This window comes from Salvelinus alpinus, chromosome 5, assembly GCF_045679555.1.
Source record: "Salvelinus alpinus chromosome 5, SLU_Salpinus.1, whole genome shotgun sequence".
NCBI classification, from domain to species: domain Eukaryota; kingdom Metazoa; phylum Chordata; class Actinopteri; order Salmoniformes; family Salmonidae; genus Salvelinus; species Salvelinus alpinus.
In genome coordinates this window covers 64,512,420-64,532,209 of record NC_092090.1, presented here as the reverse complement: position 1 = coordinate 64,532,209, position 19,790 = coordinate 64,512,420, and the positions used below count along the sequence as shown (strand labels likewise).

Genomic DNA, 19,790 nt, shown 5'->3' with positions numbered 1-19,790 from the left:
GTGTATACAAGGTAATGTGGCTGAAGAAGAAAATGCGTTGCTTTATGACTATCAGGGTGTACCCTTTCCATGCATACTAAATGTTTGTACTTTCAGTTACTTGACCTACATTGCAGGAATATGACCAGTGATTTCTGGGGTTTAATTTTTTTTTTTAAAGCTAATTACCTGCAATTCTACATATTTTGACATGGCTTAGGCTTATGACCAGGGTGAAAAATAAAAAAATTCAAACCACAGGTCAGGTGTATTTAGGATGCTTTGAACATGATATGAACACTCAAAATTCAACAACTTTGTTACTTAGACATTTTTGGGGGATGACATTTAAAGTATGTAAACATTGTTTGGGTGGTTTGACACTACTCAGACAGTAATGAAATTAGATAGGGAGATAGGCAAATGCTAGAAACAGCAGGAAGGGTTGAACCAGTGATTGATCCCGGTTCTCTGGTGGAAAGTTGTATGTTACCACTACACACCAAGGCTCTACAGGAAATACTAATATTAATCAAAATCACCCAACCTTCAAGAAAAATCTAATGAATATCAGTACTAATGATAGTACTAAATCTAATGAATATCAGTACTCAGGTGGTTTATGCCTACTAGTTGAAGATCCTTGCCATCATCTTACTCTACATAGACAAAATATGATGCGTTTATGAGTTGTGAGTCCCCCTACCATCCCTGCCTAGCATGTGCACAATACTACACTTTCTAAAACAACCTCAGACATCCGGAAAACGCCTTCGTCCATTAACTCTTAAATGTAATATAATGGAACAGTCATGATCAAGGGCTAGTGAAAACCGATTCTTGACTATTCAGATTTTTCAACTGAGCAATAGGGTAACTTACATAACAGTATATTTTTCTAATATTGTCAGTGTTAACCAAAGTTAACAGTGTAACACTTTTCCTTGGGCATAAGCTGATACAAGGTATACTGAACAAAAATATAAATGCAACAATTTCAACTATTTTACTGAGTTACAGTTCATATAAGGAAATCAGTCAATTAAAATGAATTCATTAGGCCCTAATCTATGGATTTTTCATGACTGGGCAGAGGCACAGCCATGGTTGGGCCTGGGAGGGTTTTATTTCTTGTTAAACCTTTATTTAACTAGGCAAGTCAGTTAAGTATAGGACCACCCACTGGGGAGCCATTTCCCCCACAAAATAGCTTTATTTCAGACAGAAATACTCCTCCGTTTCATCAGCTGTCCGGGTGGCTGGTCTCAGACAATCCCGCAGGTGAAGAAACCAGATGTGGAGGTCCTGGGCTGGCGTGGTTACACGTGGTCTGCGGTTGTGAGTCCGGTTGGACGTACTGACAAATTCTCTAAAACAATGCTGGAGGAGGCGTATGGTAGAAAAATGAACATTCAATTCTCTGGAAACAGCTTTGGTGGCCATTCCTGCAGTCAGCATGCCAATTGCACACTCCCTCAAAGCTTGAGACATCTGTGTTGTGTGACAAAACTGCACATTTCAGTGGCCTTTTATTGTTCCCAGCACAAGTGGCACTTGTGTAACGATCATGCTGTTTAATAATCTTCTTGAAATGCCACACCTGTCAGGTGGATAGATTATCTTGGCAAAGGAGAAATGATCACTAACTGGGACGTAAACAAATTTGTGCACAACAATTCAGAGAAATAAGCTTTTGTGCATATGGAACATTTCTTGGATCTTTTATTACAGCTCATGAAACATGGGACCAACACTTTCCATGTTGCGTTTATAATTTTTGTTCAGTATAGTAACAGTTAGCTAGCTAGCCGGCAGAGTCTGGTGTAACTAGAGAACACGTTAGCTACCTAACTAGTGTGATGTTGATCTAACTATCTGATATGCCCTCGGATTATATTACTTTGTTAACTAGCTAACGTTTGATAGCTACCTGCTTACCTGTTTTGCGATTGCATCTAATAGTCACAAACTCACCGGCACATATGCTGCCATGACTAATGTGTATACTACCTAGCTTATGACGTTATTGACGATGTGGCTTGTTAGTTAGCATCACGATAAAGTAGCTTGCTAGCGGTAACATTGGATTACGTTGACAGTGCTGAGTGGTGTCCTAAAAATACCCACCGGCAATCAAAGGATTCTTCAATGTAGCAAAGGTGACATGGTTATTTCCAAATCCAACTCCTCCTGATGCACGTGAAAGACGCTAACGTTGCACACTCTTAGCTAAACAGCTCGCTTCCTGGTGGCACCATAGATACTTTTGAGGAGAAAGGAACCTCCATTGGAATCGTATTAACGCCCATTGTGTGAGAAGCCCCTGTGCAGTTCCGGGCCGGGCTCAATGTGGGCGGAGTCAAACGTCGGGTCCAGTCTCAATGTGGGCGGAGTCAAACGCGTTTAAACCGAACCCTTCCCATCTCCTTCAAGGTTACCCAAATTGAGGTAAACTTAAACGAATCTTAATCGAACTTAACCTACATGGCAAAAAATATAAACCATGGAAGTAAGTGAGACTGTCATTATGCATAATGTACTTTGTAATATTCATGTTATACCAGTGTAGTGGTATATCTTTATATGACCAACTACCGCACCGATTTTAGCATAGCGTTAATTAGCACCCATTTGCACGTGAGCTAGTTAATTGCTCACAATGAGGGAATCTTATTTGGACAAATTTGCCTACTTGAGCAATAAGCCTAGGTTTACATGTACAGTTATGTAATCGATTTGATCGTTGATTTTTCCTGTGTTTCTTCAATGTATGCGTTGTTGTGTTTGGCTGGCTCTAAATGTGTATCGTTGATGCCATTCCCTTAGTTACACATAGTGAGTCTACACAGTATATAGAATAATGAAATCACCTGGTCCCAACATACATGACAAGTCAAGAAAAGTCATTTTAGCTTGTCCACACTGCAAACTGAAGTTAAAAAAAGGAACTTCAAAACACATTTACGAAGAAAGCATACACATTGCTTTGAAACTGTGTCCAAGGAAAGATTTTTGGCATGTGAGTGCATTGTGAGAAATGGTGTGTTTGCAGTCAAATACATTTTCTGGTCCAGCAACACCAATAAATGTTGTGAAAAATACTTGGGCTAATTCAGTTCCAACTGTGTTCAAACCTGTTATGCATGCTGGAGTATTAAAAAGCTGCTGAATTGTACTTTTTCTTTACTTTCACACACACTGTGCTCACAGAAACATTGCTTGGATCTTGTTCCCTGGACCTTGGAGGACTTTTGGTGTGGATGATGTTCAGGTTAGATATTCCTTTAAATTGTTCCACTGAACTGTACCATTTGATTGTCATTCCTTTATTGAAAATTGTACGTTGTTCACACCGCAGGGCCTACCAAAGCAAGGTTTCTCAAACAACTGTGGGGTGTTTGTTTTGATGGTAAGATGCTGGCTATTCAGTTTTATGTTAGTCCTATTTTCTGTTATAACAATATATGAAAATGTGTTATTTCTGTGCTTGCAGCATGTAAAACACACTATTGTTATTGCTCATACTTTTTCTTGTTTATTATTCTTGACACTTTGGGACCTATTTCCTACAGTTTTTACACAATTCATACATCAAACTCCTGCAGAGCTGGATGCTGGTGTGACATGCAGTGACTTCTTGAGGGGGTGTATTATTTATTGTTATAACTATCAAACTTAACAACCTACTCTTAACTTACAGTAAGCTCTGTACATTGCAATGGAAGCACAGTGTGATTTCACTGAGGTATGTATAAATTATGAAATTCTCATCACTAATGGATATGTTTTTTGGGATCCCCATCTGATTGTTTTTATTTAATTTATTTTTTCAAAGCCTAATTTGCTGCATGTTTTCCTATGGTGGTGCTTGGTTCTCCTGTAGAACTTTCCTATGCTGTAACATTATAAAAATGTTTAATTTGCATCCTTAAAATCAAATGCTTCGCTGTAGCCAGACTGACCTGAATATATGTTCATATTGAATGTATGTCATTCACTGACTGAGGTCTGAAGAAGAGAGGTTGAAAGATCGAAAAAGGCAGTGAAAACAACACTACAGGTAGTTGTCATATGATGAGTGGTAGTCTTAAACCAATGTTTAAAGACGTAACCCCCCCCCCAATATATTTCAGGGTGATGTAGAAGACGTCCCCCCCCCAAGAAGTCACATCAGCATCCAGCTCTATAGGATCAGGTACTGTATTGGCTCTTAGCTAAAGTAAGGTACATTCTTGTACACACATCCCTAGAGGTTCCCTTACATTACTTAATGACCACAATCTGTTTTCTTTCTAGACGATACTGAAAACAAAATGCACTGGGAGCTGTGAACTGGGTACGTAGTCTGTGTGTAATGCCCATAGGCTTGATGCATGGCAAGATATTATAGTTGTGATGACTTGAGTAGTTATATCACTGAAAACCCCTTTAGTAATGGTGGCTTTTGTTTGCATGGTGGTATTGTGAAAGTGGGGTGAAATTTGCTCACCAAATGAGGCACTACTCTTAATATTTATTCTTCCTTTTTCTGCAAGGAAGCAGCTGTTCTTCTAAGGGACACCCTGGAGGCAGCAAGGTGGTGTGAACTCCAAACATTTAAAGGCACTGTTTCCCTCCCTAGTGTAATTGGGATGGATGGGGAAGACTGCATTACAACCTTTAAAGAACTACGGTTGTATGATGGCCAGGATGAAGAGGAAAATATTATCCTCAAGGAACCATTCATGTTCCAGAGAGATTGAGATGTTTTATGTGGAGGCAGTCGTCAAGAAAATTACTGTCTTTGCCTCTTGAGGAGCAGGAGTGAAGCCATTTGAGGTGTGGTCAAACCTTGTTTTTGTCTGCTTTGTTAATTGTATTGTTTAGTAAAGATGACGTAGAAGTCACCCGCGTCTCTGATCTCTTTTACTTGAGCTGGTATAACTTAATGTACAAAGCACATTCAGTATGTCTATATGGTATAGTCTGTCTCCATTCTCACGAGGAAAGTAAACAGCATTATAAATCAGGATAGGTAGTAACTGGGTGTGTATATGCTCAATGAAATAATATAATTAGTGATAGCATTTATCAACACAATTTTTACCAGTACATGACATGCATAACAAGTCCGTTGTTCACTGCAACAATATCAGTAGCATGAGGCAAAAAAAGTGTTACAACACAGCTGCTGGTACCATTTCATATTTCTTACGATCTTCCAATACGTTTGTATTCAACGTGTGTCTTGCGCTAACGTGGCTGCATTCAGTGTGTGACTGTCACATCTTTGATGGCCACAAGGTGGGCGGGGCCAAATGTTGACTCCGCCCACATGGAGCCTTGCGGTAATTGCACACTGCAGTCAGAAGTACTTGCATTGTGCAAGTGCATTCCAGGCTATTTTGGGACAAGGAGCTTCAAGGAATGAATGGTAGTCAATTGAGTCCCAACTCAAACACTTGGCATGAATTACATTAACAAAAAGTACAACATTGCGAATATTTCCTAGATGTAAGATTAACTTGATTTCTGGAATATCGTATAGCTTTGAAATCGTGAAATCACGTACTTATGAGGAAAATGGGCAGGTTACCCCGACTTTTAGACGGGATTGCATGACGACGTGAACGCGATTGGTCGACAGTCTGCCTGGCGGAGCTTCATACGTTGCCCCAGTCATTTCTGCTGTGATTCTTATCTACTCATTTTCTAATATCTCTGGTTGTACTTGCTCCATCAAGCTACACGTAGTTCGATTATTTTCTGGCTCACCCTGGCAGTTGCTATGGGTGAATACTGTACAAGGGGCAAGTAGCTAGCTACTTTACTAGACTTTTCATAGGCTTTCGATGGATTTCTTGTGACCACTGAACTTGAGCTATATATTAAAGGGATAGTTCACCCAAAATACACAATTACATATTGGTCTCCTTACGGTGTATGCAGTCTATGTACAATATATTACACAAAGCCATGCTTTGGTTTAGTTTCCCTGGCACTGTTTCCAAATGCTGTTTTAGCATTTGGGGCACAAATCTCATTCAAGTCATGGTACCGATATTAGCCATTTTCGCGCATCATGTTCATATCTATAAGTGACTTTGTTGAGCTTCACAGTGAATTCTAGATACGTTCGGATGATGTGGACATGGTGCGCGAAAATGGCAAATGTCGGTACCATGACTTGAATGGGATTTGTGCCATAAATGCTAAAACATTAGCATGGAAACAAAACCAAAGCATGGATTGCTGTCATATCTTGTCTATAGACAGGTTGCCTGACAATGTCACGAAAATGATGCACGAGCATCGCAGGGGTAGAAGGGCATGGGTTATGAACAGTTAGCTAGCAACAATGACTGACAGTGGGAATGGTAGGTGGCTTGTTTCAGCTAGTTGTATCTTGTTCTTAATACCTTGTCTTGTTTTGAGGTGTTTTGACTTATACCAGGTCTATTGGCAGGTTCCCACGTTTGTTACACAAAAGCAACGTCGAAAAAAAGAAGCATTGCAACATGTGTAATGGAAATGGCAGCTATAGGATAAATGTCCTAAAGATCAACAACATTTTTATCTGTTCGACAGGGGTGTCTTTTTCTTAATTAATGATGATTGCCGAATAATGATTAAAATCAGTAAAATTGTTAATTGCTGCATATTGCCTTTATTTTTGTTCAGTGTAGGTAAGTTAAATATTCTATAAGAATCAATGGCTACATATTAATTTAAGTCAAACAATGTATGTAGCAACTGCAGTAAAAACAAATAGATGTTTCACACATTTTTATCTAACTATGACAAGCCATTCATGTCCATAGCAGTGATTATATCTAAATGTAGAACACATCAATGTAGCAAAAACGTTGGAAGTTCGGCTTGAGTTTAGTCAATCAGCTGTTCCAGCCACATTGCTCTCCTGAAAGCGCCCCCAGCGGCAGCGTCATTCTCTTGCATGTTCGGGGAGAAATGGCTGCACAAGAGCCATCACCACCATCTTCACTGGAAGGCAACAAACCAGGGTTTCCTAAGAAAATTTTGGCGAACAACCTCGAAGAAAAACACATGTGTAATTCTTGTTTGAAAATTTTGAGAAGGCCTCTACAAGCCCAATGTGGCCATCGTTTTTGTTCATTCTGTTTCAACAAAATTGTTAGGTGAGTGTCGTGCTCAGACTGGGTGATGTTGCTCTACAAACGCTAACATTAGCTAGCTCTTTAGCTAGTTACACTTGCCCATAGCATTCATGAACAAGCTAACTGTCAGTGTATGTCAACACGTTGCGAGGCTTGCCAGGTGTTTATAAACTCAGTTAATCTATGGTCAAGTATTGATCTAGGTACTGTCACCCTGTTGTATCCCCACAATGACCTTGTTCAAACACATCAATGGTTCTGCAAGTGCAAGCTAACTACCCAGGGGACGAGGATTGTTAATGTTAACAGTCCGTAGGCAATCATCAGTGATTGGTTAGCTATAACGTTAGCTCTTGCAACTGGGTGTTAATTGAGATTAGGTAACAGTTAGCTAGCTAAATTAACTGTTTATCTGTATGTAGAAGACTAGAGAAATGGCTATGTTACATATTTTATGTCTTTCAAGTTCTGGACCACATAAATGCAGTGCTTGCATCAAAGAGGACTTGTTTGAGGACCCCACATCTATTCTTAAAGAAGGCGGTGTAAGTACTTGTGTAGTTGATTCAGATATTTGCACAGACTACTGTACATAGCTGACAGTAGCTAATATAATGTCAATGATTACCAGAGACTAAGTAGATTTTTTGTAACAGAGGCTATAGTTGTGCATTGATTTTGCAGTCTGTTAAACAGTATTATTCCTACTGACTAGACACTTAATTACATACTGTAACCCAGTGGTACTAGACAGATTGGATCTCCGTCTAGCAGTATAACATACACCTACCTCAGTGGAGGCCATTATTAAGAGCCATCCTCCCCTCAGCAGCCTCCACTGACCTAAATTGCGAGTTATTTACTGACCCGTGCTATGCTTGTTTGGCAACACTTTTCCCACAGCCGAGCCTATATCCGTAGACGGTTCAGATTAGGAACTCGTTGTTTACATCGCTGAGCATTGCCCAAGAATAATTAAATCCATTGGTTAGATGCTACCACCCTTCCCCTCCTAATCAAAACTGAACATGAATGTCAATGTTTGCACATACACGCTCCATTCTACTTGTCTTGCGAGGCTGATTAGCTAGGACAAACCGGTGTGAAACGACAGGTGTCTGCTCAAAATTGGGGCACAACATTTGGCAAGATCGTTTTGTATGGCCCGGTGCCCCTGGTGAGTGGAGATTTCACGTAAGAACCAATGGATCCGTCTAAAATGTGCGAACTCCGCCTACCCGGACAGAGTATGTGAGCGGAGTGTGAAGGCTGGAGTGTCGGCCTTCTCACCCGCTCTAATTTTGCTCCAACAGCACTCCCTTCACGAGCTCAGGGCATGCCCGGCCCAGCATGCATTTGTAGTCTACTTGTGTGCTGTTATAGCCCCTTGCTTTATCTACTGTCATGGAGTTCGCTAAATATTTTCATAAAGAAACTGATAAAACACACAGGTGCTATATCAAGGTGACTTACAAAGATGAGGACCAAGAGCAAGAGAGGACGTACAGTGATGTAGTGTCCACAACTAAATAATTATTTTGCAATGTGAAAAGACACGTATCCCAAAAGCATGATGGTGTACCAACTATGTGCACATGCTAAAAGAAAGGAACAAATCAAATCAAAGTTTATTTGCGCCGAATACAAAATCATCTAAATAATATAGCCTAAATAATTCATTTTCGTTCCTTCTTAGGCTCCCTGTCTGGCTCCTGACCTATTTAGTGTTTTTATATGCTGTTTAATATGACATGTAGCCTATTTGAAATGATGTGCGCTTCTTACATTCATATTTTCTTGTTTATTCAAATACTTTTCATTCAAGTCCATATGGTTTGGTTTTAATACTTCAAAACCAATTGGTATGTCCAGGTAGTCACAAAAATAGATGGGTGTTGGTTAAATTGTAATTTTAATGAATGGAGTGAATTTGGAGCTGCGTTTTTTTCCCTGTGAGTGCAGAGCGGTTTTTAGCGGCGCTGTTGGAAAGGACATGCTCCATGAATGATGAGTAGGAATGCTCAACTCCGCTCATAGGCTCTTCACCCGGGGCACCGGGCCATGTTAAACGAACTCGTCCATGGAATCCATGTTTGGTTTTTATTTGGAATGGGGGGTGGTAGCATCTAACAATTTGGTTTAATTCTTTCTTGGGCACTACTCAGCGACCCAAAGAACGACTTTCGAATCAGAACCCACTGCGGATATAGGCTCGGACATGGGGAAAGTGTTGCCAAACAACAATAAGCTCAGGTTGGCAAATATCTCAGAAGTTTATAAGACTAAATTGGGCTATGCATACTGGTTTGGTGTTCTCATTTACTCAGAAAACAGGTATGTGTTGAATCTTTGTGCTTTAATAATACAATAGTCTAACCTTCCCTTTCCCTCAAGGCTTTTCCTGACAATGCAGCGCGGAGAGAAGTCGAAGCATTGGCAGCTGTTTGTCCAAATGAAGGATGCACTTGGACGGGCAATATCAAAGAATATGAGGTATGGGATTGTTTTGTATTTCTTTATACCAAATAATGTACATGTTTAAAAACTTGTTCATAGTTGTAGGTTTTAAATATGCTGCTCCACTTTTAATTTAACGTCAAATTTGATGCAATCAATAAACACTTTTCCATCCATAGTTGTGAGTGATGTCATACCAAAAAAATCATGACTGCTGTGATGGAAACAGGAAGTTTTGGTACAATTTTATAAATGCTGACAGATAATTTGTTCTTTCGACATGGTGGGATCTTTTTGTATCGGTAAAGCAAATGATGTGAGAAGTGGTGGTGGAAACGCCTTTATGTGCAAATATTGATATAAAACCATCAAATCAAAGTAAACTTGGAGTCACGCGATGATATGGTGTGTGGTTCTCCCTTGGGCTGTGGCGGTTATGACATTTTGTCAGCCGGTGATTGTCAAGCAAATGACTGCCGGTCTCACGGTAATTGACCGTTAATAAACATAAGCACATTTAGCATCTCCTGCCTTCCACACACAGCCTACAAGCCACATGTGCAGACCTTTGGAACATCTATGTTTGATGGAAACACACTACGGGTGGGAAAAGTATCGTTTTTTTTGTTGTTGAATATTTACATAAATCTGTTGCCGATTGGATAACACCCTGCTATTGTCATTGTATTTTTTGCAACTCTCAAATAGCACTGATAATTAAAAAAAATCCTGTTTCAATTACAGATGAACAAGCATAGAAAAAAATGCTAAGTCTACTACATGAATGTTCTTAATAGATTACTAAATCTACAGTATATTCATTTGTTTTGAAGTGTTGTTGTCGTGTGTTTTCCAGGTGAACCACGAGGGAAAGTGTGACTTCATGATCATTCTCTGTCCCTCCTGTAAAGAACTCATGAGAACCAATGAGCTGGAGCGCCACAACGAACGAGAATGTCCTGAGAGGACTTTAAACTGCAAATACTGCAAAGAACCTTTCCATTTCAAGAACATCAAGGTAAATCACCATACTTGTCTGTGTTTTGTTTCATTATCGAAATCAGATGTAGAACATGTACTGTTTTGTTATTGGGTGTATCCTATATGAAAATACATGAACAGTTTTGTTTTCTAGGCTCACGATGAGATCTGTCCAAAGTACCCTATGATTTGTGAAGGCTGCGCAAAGAAAAAGATTCCCAGAGAAAAGGCAAGGATGGACACATTGTTTACTGATTGATTAACCAATTAAAAATGTTGTTACAGTGCAATCGGAAAGTTTTCAGACCCCTTGACTTTTTCCAAATTTTGTTACGTTACAGCCATATACTAAAAAGGATTAAATAAACAATTTTCCTCGTCAATCTACACACAATACACCATAATGACAAAGAAAAAACAGGTTTTTAGAAATTTTTGCAAATGTATAAAATAAATTGAAATAGCTTATAATAAGTATTCAGACCCTTTGCAGTGAGACCTGAAATTGAGCTCCGGTGCATCCTGTTTTCATTGATCATCCTTGAGATGTTTCTACAAATTGATTGGAGTCCACCTGTGATAAATTCAATTAATTGGACATGATTTGGAAAGACACACACGTCTATATAAGGTCCCACAGTTGACAGTGCATGTCAGAGCAAAAGCCAAAACCAAGCCATGAAATCGAAGGAATTGTCCGTAGAGCTCCGAGACAGGATTGTGTCGAGGCACAGATCTGGGGAACGGTACCAAAAAATGTCTGCAGCGTTGAAGGTCCCCAAGAACACAGTGGCCTCCATCATTCTTAAATGGAAGAAGTTTGGAACCACCAAGACTCTTCCTATAGCTGGCCGCCTGGCCAAACTGAGCAATAGGGGGAGAAGGGCCTTGGTCAGGGAGGTGACCAAGAACCCGATGGTCACTCTGACAGAGCTGCAGAGTTCCTCTGTGGAGATGGGAGAACCTTCCACAAGGGCAACCATCTCTGCAGCGTTCCACCAATCAGGCTTTTATGGTAGAGTTGCCAGACGGACGCCACTTCTCAGTAAAAGGCACATGACAGCCCGCTTGGAGTTAGCCAGAAGGCACCTAAAGACTCTCAGACCATGAGAAACAAGATTCTCTAGTCTGAATCCAAGATTGAACCTAACAGAGCTTGAGAGGATCTGCAGAGAAGAATGGGAGAAAGTCTCCAAATACAGGTGTACCAAGCTTGTAGAGTCATACCCAAAAAGATTCCAGGCTGTAATCGCGACCAAAGGTGCTTCAACAAAGTACTGAGTGAAGGGTATAAATACTTGTGTAAATGTTATATATATATTTTTTTTTCAAAATTTGCTAACATTTCCAAAAACCTGTTTTTGCTTTGTCATTATGGGGTATTATGTGTAGATTGATGAGGAAATAAACTAAATGAAGCCATTTTAGAATAAGGCTGTAACGTATCAAAATGTGGAAAAAGTCAAGGGGTCTGAATACTTATGAAAGGTACTGAATATTTTTGCAGTAAAAGTGCTTGGATGTTGCTTGATATAAGTTTGTTCTCTCCCTGCAGTATGTGGACCACATCAAGTTCTGCAGTAAATTTAGAGCACCTTGCAGATTTCACGTCGTTGGCTGTGATATGTCTGTAAGTGGACGTTATTTTATCATTACTATATGGATGCCACCTGTAAGTTTACTGGGTGAAATTGGAGTGGATTTCTTAAGATTACCAGTTTTTGTGAATGTGTTGGCCTTAACCCTACTGTGTATGTGTGTGTGTTTGTATGCAACAACTTTGCCCAAGGTGGAGAAGGAGAAGACCCATGACCATGAGCGTGCATGTTCCTACGAACACTTAAATCTACTCTTGCATTTCATCATGGGCATCAAGGTGAGCCTGGAGAGCTTGCAGCCCCAGAGCCTGGAGCTCGCAGGTCACAAGATCCACGAGCTGCACCGGGCCTTGAGAGAGCTGGAGCTGAAGCTGGGACAGCTGACTCTGGGTGAGGGAGCCCCCGTGCAGGGAGCCTGTGCCCCTACCCTCCCTACCCTGGCCCTCCCTGCCCTGGCCACCTCCTTCACCCCCCTGCCCAGTGCGGTGGGCGCTGCCCTGGAGCTGCAGCTCCACAGTGAGAAGACCAAGGTGGCAGAGCTGAGCCGGCGGTGCCAGGAACTGGAGCTGAAAGTGGGCACCTTCGAGAACATTGTCTGCGTCCTCAACCGAGAGATGGAGCGCTCCTCCACCACCATCGAGGCCTACAACCGCCAGCATCGCCTGGACCAGGACAAGGTGGAGATCCTCAATAACAAGGTAAGGAGGAAGACATCCCCAGTCCCCACTCTGCTTCTATCGACACCAGTCAACTTGCCTCTCTTGTGGCCTGGCTGGTCTAGTGCTAATGCCGCAGCCATTGGCACACATGTCTAAGGTGTCGTCTTTGGTCTGTTACTAGTCCAACGCTCTAACCACTAGGCTACCTGCCACCCCATATAAGGAGGTTTGTAATGGCTGGTTCAGAATGCCACCATGGCGCAGCTATCAGAATGCAGATTAAATGAGGTGACAGAGCAGGGATCCAAATACTGTGTTTTTATTGCACATACAGACACAGGAGCACGTGGGGGAAGGGTTGCAGGATAAGGCATTGTTGTGGTTTACTAGGGAAATACAAGAGGGAGATACAAACACCTATTAAAAGGAAAACAAACTGAAATGCATCTTACTAACAAATTGTGGATATTGGAAATTGTACTAAGGAATATGGCAGCAACATTATTATTATTATTACTATTATCAAACTAAAATTATCTTAACATTAACATTTATACATTAGTAAGGAAGACTAGAGGGCAAAACCTACTGCTTGAGTAGTCAAGGGGTGCTAATGAGCAGAGTTTGGACAGCTGAGGTGAGTGTCAAGGAAGGGGTAAGGCCTAAGGTTAGGGCTGAGGGCATGAGCCTTCAAAACAGGTACAGAATTGTTTCTAATATTATTATTATAATGATATGATTTTCTCCCCAATTTCGATCTTGTCTCATCTCTGCAACTCCCCAATGGGGTTGGGAGGCGAAGGTCGAGTCATGCGTCCTCCGAAACATAACCCGCCAAACCGCACTTCTTAACACCCGCCCACTTAACCCTGAAGCCAGCTGCACCAATGTGTCGAAGGAAACACTGTTCAGCCTGCAGGAGCCCGGCCCGCCACAAGGAGTCACTAGAGCGCGATGTGCCAAGTAAAGGCTCCCCGGCCAAACCCTCCCCTGACCCGGACACCGCTGGGCCAATTTGTGCGCCGCCGTATGAGACTCCTGATCACGGCCGGTTGTGATACAGACCGGGATCGAACCCGGGTCTGTAGTGACGCCTTAGACCGCTGCACCACTCGGGAGGCCCCAGAATATGTTTTTTAAGACCATAGCTAGGTTTTCATCCAATTGCCAACATATTTCTATGCAAATATTCTAAAATCTGCACCAGAGAAGGGTTTCTATCAAATTGACTTGTTGCTGATAAAAGGCTGTGCGTGATAACGTAGTTTACATAAAAATAACTTTTGTGGTTAAATTGCCATGTACCGAAGAAAAAAATACAAGTTAAATGTGTTTCCAGCGCATTTTTCACATATACAGTGCGGGTATAGCCTACATAATGAGATTATTATGGGCAAAAGAGCAAGATTCTTTTTATTTGACAAACTGCAGCCAAGCATCGATAATCATGTCACCAGAAGAAAACCCTTGATATTTATTGAAAGGAGCATCAAGCTCATCACCTTGCACTTTGACACCCTGGGAAGTTCATCATAACTTATTTTATCTGTAGCCTTCGTAGTGGGAAGACCACGCAACACGTCATCGCGTGTTTCCAAGTTTACTTCAAAATGTTTTTTATATAAATATTTGCTCATAAAAACGTTCCCACTGTCATTTCTCGCCTAATTTTACTGTCGTGAAATGTTTCATCCGCCATGTACTTTACTCGCATAAAAAGGTGGATGGAAACCTGGTTAATTCCTGTCTTTTGTTGCTGCAGGTGCGTCAGCTGGAGAGAACTGTGGGCCTGAGAGACCTGTCCATTGTGGAGATGGAGGGGAATATTCGGGAAATGTCTGCAGCTACGTTTGATGGTATCTTTGTCTGGAAAATCTCAGATTTCACAAAGAAAAGACAGGACGCTGTTGCTGGCAGAGCCCCAGCTATGTTCTCCCCAGGTAATGTTTTTTTAATTTTTTTTATCTACCACTTTTATAATTCAAACATCAAAGTAAACCACTCTATGGTACATTGTGCCTAATGTGCAATCATGCATTCTGTATTACTCTATTTTATAATTGTTCATTCATGTTTGAAAAATGGTCTGGTTCTGACAAGGCTTACTTCCTAATCATGTTTATTCATTTTGTAGCATTTTTCACCAGCAAATATGGCTACAAGATGTGCCTACGGATTTATCTGAATGGGGACGGGACGGGACGGGCCAGTCACTTGTCTCTGTTCTTCGTGGTGATGAGGGGACACAGTGACGCCCTCCTCAAGTGGCCCTTCAACCAGAAGGTAAAACTCACTCCTATAACATATGTTATATATCCTACCTGCAATATATACTGTACGTTAAACACTCATTACCCTTTTGAACAATATTTCACTCATGATCTCTTGAATGCGTTGCTGCTTGTACCTTTTTTGTTTGGTGTGTGTGATACTGTGAGAAGCAGCATGTTAATGTCAGTGTTGTATCTACTGTACCTGTATCATAATGACTGGAATGACAAAGGTCATTATGTATTTCAAGGGCAGTAACATCACTAGTAGCTATCTGCCCTTCTGCTATGTCTATTCTTGGTATTTGTCTTGCATGGTAAATGTAGGTAGATAAATGTTTATTTTGTACATTTTAATCAGTTCCTTGCTACTTGTGTATATTTGTAAAAACAAAATAAACAATTGTTCATCACAAAAGCATGAATGTTGTCATTGAGGCTCGATGTACAGTAGGCCTAGCCTAGATGTTGCGATCTGCCAATCCTCTTGTGTTCAGGTGACCCTGATGCTGCTGGATCAGAATAACCGAGAGCACATCATCGATGCCTTCCGTCCCGACATCTCCTCCTCCTCCTTCCAGAGGCCCGTCAGTGACATGAACATCGCCAGCGGCTGCCCACTCTTCTGCCCTCTTCCCAAACTGGACACCAAAAACTCCTACATACGAGATGATACTATATTCATCAAGGCTATTGTTGACCTCACTGGCCTCTAGGAACAAAGTGTGCCCACTGCCCAAGCTCTCTCCCTTGGTTACTTATGTAATCCACTTGTAGGGGTTTGCCATGCCATCCAGGGGCCTTGCTGTGCTGTTTTATGTCTCAAATGGCACCCTATTCCCTATGTCGTGCACTACTTTTGACCAGAGCATTATGGGCCCTTGTCCAAAGTAGTACACTACATGGGGAATCGGGTGCCATTTGAAACATGTCCGAGATCTTCGGTTAGTATGTGGTTTCTTGGCTGGTTGAAGAGTCCACCATTCACAGCACAGTGTTGTGCTAGCCATCATTTAGCTTGACGCCATTGTTACCAAGCAACCAATATCACAATCACATTTTGCGATGTAGTTCTTGTTAAATTGAAAATAGAAAGTGTTGTTTGAGATTTCCCTTCAGTTAGTGGGACAGCCGTTTGCTGTTATTGTATTGATACAACTATGCTACTGCTAACGCTTGTACCATGGACCTCTGGCACTTTAGCTTTGTAGGATGAAAACAGAAACAGCGCAATGGTCTTGTCATTCTGTTAGCGTTAGGCGCTTGTGTAACTGCATTTGATGCTAGATATTTGGTAAACCACTCATTTCGAGCAACTTTTGAATAGACAGACGTGGAGTTCCAACAACTACAATTGATGCCCATTATCTTACCTTTTAAGTGGTCAGCTTGGCACATACTTTGCAGTGCATTTAAGAGTAGGCATTTGAAGTCATCTGACATTTGTGTCAAGCGTTGTGTGCCTCTAATCTCAAGTCCTGTGTTTGTAGTGGTGGCAATTTCTTGAATTCCATGAATTCCAGGTGCAGTATTTGGATTTTGAATCGATGTTGTCTGCGCACATTTTCTTCCCTCTTTTTGAGCTGAGTTGCTATATTAGTTTGCATGTTGGATCTGTGGAAGATACACTGTAGTTTGCAACAGGGTAGTTCACTAAACCTGAATCGCAGCGACCGAGAAGTTGTCATCGGCCTGGTGTTATAGCTTGACGTGGGAAGGACTTTTATTGGGAAGAGATCAAGGATTGTTTACAAATCACTAAACAGGGTCTTAGAAATCTAATGACATTCAAGGGTAAATGTTTATTTGTATTAGTGTTTTCTTCACAGCTTTGAGCTGTTCATTGATTCCAGATAAAATCTGTGACCTAGCTTTTACGATAAGAAGTGCCTGCATCCGTCATAAGTTCATTCTGATCAATGAGCCGTTGAACTGTTGATGTGCTCTCCTGTGAAATAGATGGACCCAAAAAAGCTTCAGTTGTGTGAAAAAGAGCAGTTCTATATCCTTATAAAAACCCTTTACTGTGGTGTATTTTGGTATGTTCATATGTCCGGTGAAATAGTTGTTTGATTTTACTACACCACACAGGCCTAAATATTGCACACTGATGAATTCATGTCATTATATCTGGGATCCTTCAGTTGAATAGGGGAGTCTTAGATAACTAACAATTGGCTTTACATCTAAATGCAAATGAACCCAGGACGTTTTCAAGCCAGTCTCAACACATATTGAAACCTCTCTGTGCATGAGGTGTTTCAATAAAGATACACATAATATTAAGTATTGGTTTACTTTAAAGAACAACATTTTATTTGTAATTGTTCTTAATATATGATTGAGTGTTCTATTGCTAATTTACGTCACATACGCAAATCGGCAAATGCTGTTAAATTACAGGTTTTGCTATTGATGTATGCAGAGAGTGAAATATAGTTACATATACTCTCCTCCGTATTTATCTGGACATTGAAGAAAACATTTGTAAATCTCACCCTATACGCCAGCATTTTGGATTTGAGATCAAATGTTTCCTATGAGACGACAGTACAGAATGTCACCTTTTCATTTGAGGGTATATTCATCCATATCTGTTTTACCAATTAGAAATGAAAGAACTTTATGTATCTAGTCTCCATTCAGTTCCTATTGGGAAAAACATAATCCGAAACACAACAAAAACAAACTGTAAATGCATCCAACAAGATTGTAGAGTCACAAGCTTGATGTAGTCCTTTCGTGCTAGGAATATGGGACCAAATATAAAACTTTTGACTACTTTAATACACTATATGTGGATTTGTCCAAATACTTATGAATTCATAGGGGGACTAGATACATAAAGTGCTTTCATTTCTAAACAGTAAAACAGATATGTATAAAAATACCCCTCCAAAAAGTGACATTCTATAGTGTCGCCTCGTGAGACATTTGATCTCAAATCCAAAATGCTGGGATATAGGGCAACATTTGCAAATTTTTGCTTCACTGTCCAAATAAATACGGAGGGGAGTTTATCTATAGAATATATATATATATATATATATGTGAGAGATTTTATTTATTGATAACATATTATACTGTATGTTGAGATGGTTTAAAAGCATGTCTGGGCTCATTTGAATTGATGTAGGCAAATCAAGAATATAAATATCAGTGGGAACGTTTCTTGATTTCCTCAACATTTTGAGGGTAAAGACATGTTCAATTGCAGTTTATACGCCTTCAGTAATCAGTCTGAGAAATTGTCTGTGGTATTGTTTGTACATGCATAAATAATATACTATTTATTTTATCTAGCCAGTAGACATGGTTGTCATCTCCCATTATGCAGACTGCATTTAGCATGTACAGTTGTGTTAATTATAACATATACATGCTGCTAGAATATATACAATTATTCTCATTCTAGTCTACGCTGTAGCATATTACATCCATATCTTTGCATTTATGTGCCAACTATTGCTAATTGATATGGTATCTATTTTTGTATGTCTTGCAAAAGTAACTTTGTGTTGTAACATTAATTTGATCGTCTTAAGGCTGTGGTTAATAACGTTTTCAGTTCTCTCCCCCTCCATAGACTTTCAGCAGTGCCATCTGATGATCATACTGATCTGCACATGATCTATGAGGTAATTACCTTAGAAATAGAATCACTAGAACAGGCCTGCAGGAACCTCAGACCATGGCATGTTCACTGGTAAAATCATTGGGTACACTCCAAATGGCAAACCTTGTATTCTATTTCTACGGGGACAATACTCACCACTCCTTTTTTTTCCTGTCCATCCAAATGTGTTGAATGCTCTGTTGCTTGTTTCATCTTGATCAATTTGTTGCTTTAGCAAGGTTTTGCATGGGTCCTTGCCTGTTAAGGGGAAACATCAAACGTACTGTATCGTCATAGGAAATACCCTCTATGGTTACATTGCAAGACGTTGTTCGTTAGATGCTGTTATTCTTTAGTCATATATAAAAACATGTTTCTCTACCTGGACTACTTTTTGTTATTGTCTTTTCTCCTTGTTTTTCTTTTCTTGATATTTCCAAACTACTGACTGAAGGTCAAATCAAAGATAATTAGTCCTATACACATGTTTTAAAATGTGATAAGTCAGTTGGTTTCCAGAACTCATTTCACCACATGGGGGCACACTATACTAGCGGTTGAAAAAGTAATGTATTGTAAGGAAAATAACAATTGTGTTACATCAGAGACCTGACAAGTTTTATTGAGAAGAAAACGGAAAGAAATGGGATTGGAAATTGATAAACAAATCTGATTCTAATCATATAAAATGGCATTGCCAAATGAAAGAACATGGATCTTATAATAAACATCCTGGCTAATTTAATGGATGAAAATACAGGGGTACTAGAAAGTTTTCCTTTTATATGATCTGTTTGCCCCTTACATGACACTCTCTGCTCTACCCTCCTGCCCCCCTCTTCTCTCATGTCACACTCACACATAGTCCTTAAGGTATGACAGAAAGGACATGTAGAATGGTGCTGTAGAGAGGACACCCTCTGTGCTGATGTTTTTCCCAGAGCTCAGTCTTACCTCAGAGACCCTGTGGTTTAGGTCTGTGTGGTGTAGGTCTGTGTGGTGTGTCTCCCCATCTTCCTGACAAAACTATGTCTCTGAGAGTGTCTGATCTCTGTTGGATAGTAGAGGTTCTGTCAAAGCCTCTTTCTTTTCATGTTCCACAAACAATGGCCCCC

At 40.4% G+C, this 19,790-nt stretch overlaps 2 protein-coding genes across 10 annotated transcripts in view; one reads left to right on the top strand and one right to left on the bottom strand.

Annotated features, from left to right (window-relative positions):
* Window positions 1-2,293, bottom strand: part of LOC139576512 (rab-like protein 6) — a 30,542-nt gene extending 28,249 nt beyond the window's left edge. For 3 of the 5 annotated variants that reach the window (XM_071402695.1, XM_071402697.1, XM_071402698.1), the window contains exon 1: window positions 2,107-2,276. The gene's annotated coding sequence lies outside the window, so the exon portion shown is untranslated. Of the gene's footprint in view, window positions 1-2,106 lie in introns of all 5 variants that reach the window. The other 2 variants (XM_071402699.1, XM_071402696.1) reach the window with 2 other exon arrangements.
* A 4,544-nt stretch (window positions 2,294-6,837) lies between these two features.
* On the top strand, window positions 6,838-19,062 carry traf2a (Tnf receptor-associated factor 2a). Of its 5 annotated transcripts, none has more exons than XR_011675132.1 (10): window positions 6,838-7,115; window positions 7,561-7,639; window positions 9,489-9,587; window positions 10,408-10,569; window positions 10,687-10,761; window positions 12,088-12,162; window positions 12,322-12,828; window positions 14,552-14,729; window positions 14,937-15,072; window positions 15,557-15,693. XR_011675132.1 is itself a non-coding variant. In XM_071402690.1 (10 exons), the coding sequence occupies exons 1-10, from the start codon at window positions 6,928-6,930 to the stop codon at window positions 15,773-15,775; spliced, it is 1,731 nt and encodes a 576-aa protein (XP_071258791.1). In that variant the 5' UTR covers window positions 6,840-6,927; the 3' UTR covers window positions 15,776-19,062. The 5 variants fall into 5 exon arrangements, 4 of the variants coding, with proteins under 4 accessions (XP_071258792.1, XP_071258790.1, XP_071258793.1 ...); XM_071402690.1 differs by having other exon boundaries at window positions 6,840-7,115; window positions 14,924-15,072; window positions 15,557-19,062; XM_071402691.1 differs by having other exon boundaries at window positions 12,409-12,828; window positions 14,924-15,693.
* Window positions 19,063-19,790: the final 728 nt, after the last annotated feature.

Bases quoted from the DNA above. Each gene is read 5' to 3' on its own strand.
- traf2a (XM_071402689.1), top strand. From the start codon at position 6,928: ATGGCTGCACAAGAGCCATCACCACCATCTTCACTGGAAGGCAACAAA. The intron at 7,640-9,488 runs GTAAGTACTTGT...CTTTCCCTCAAG, and splicing joins CTATTCTTAAAGAAGGCGGT to GCTTTTCCTGACAATGCAGC. The intron at 14,730-14,923 runs GTAATGTTTTTT...TTCATTTTGTAG, and splicing joins CCCAGCTATGTTCTCCCCAG to CATTTTTCACCAGCAAATAT.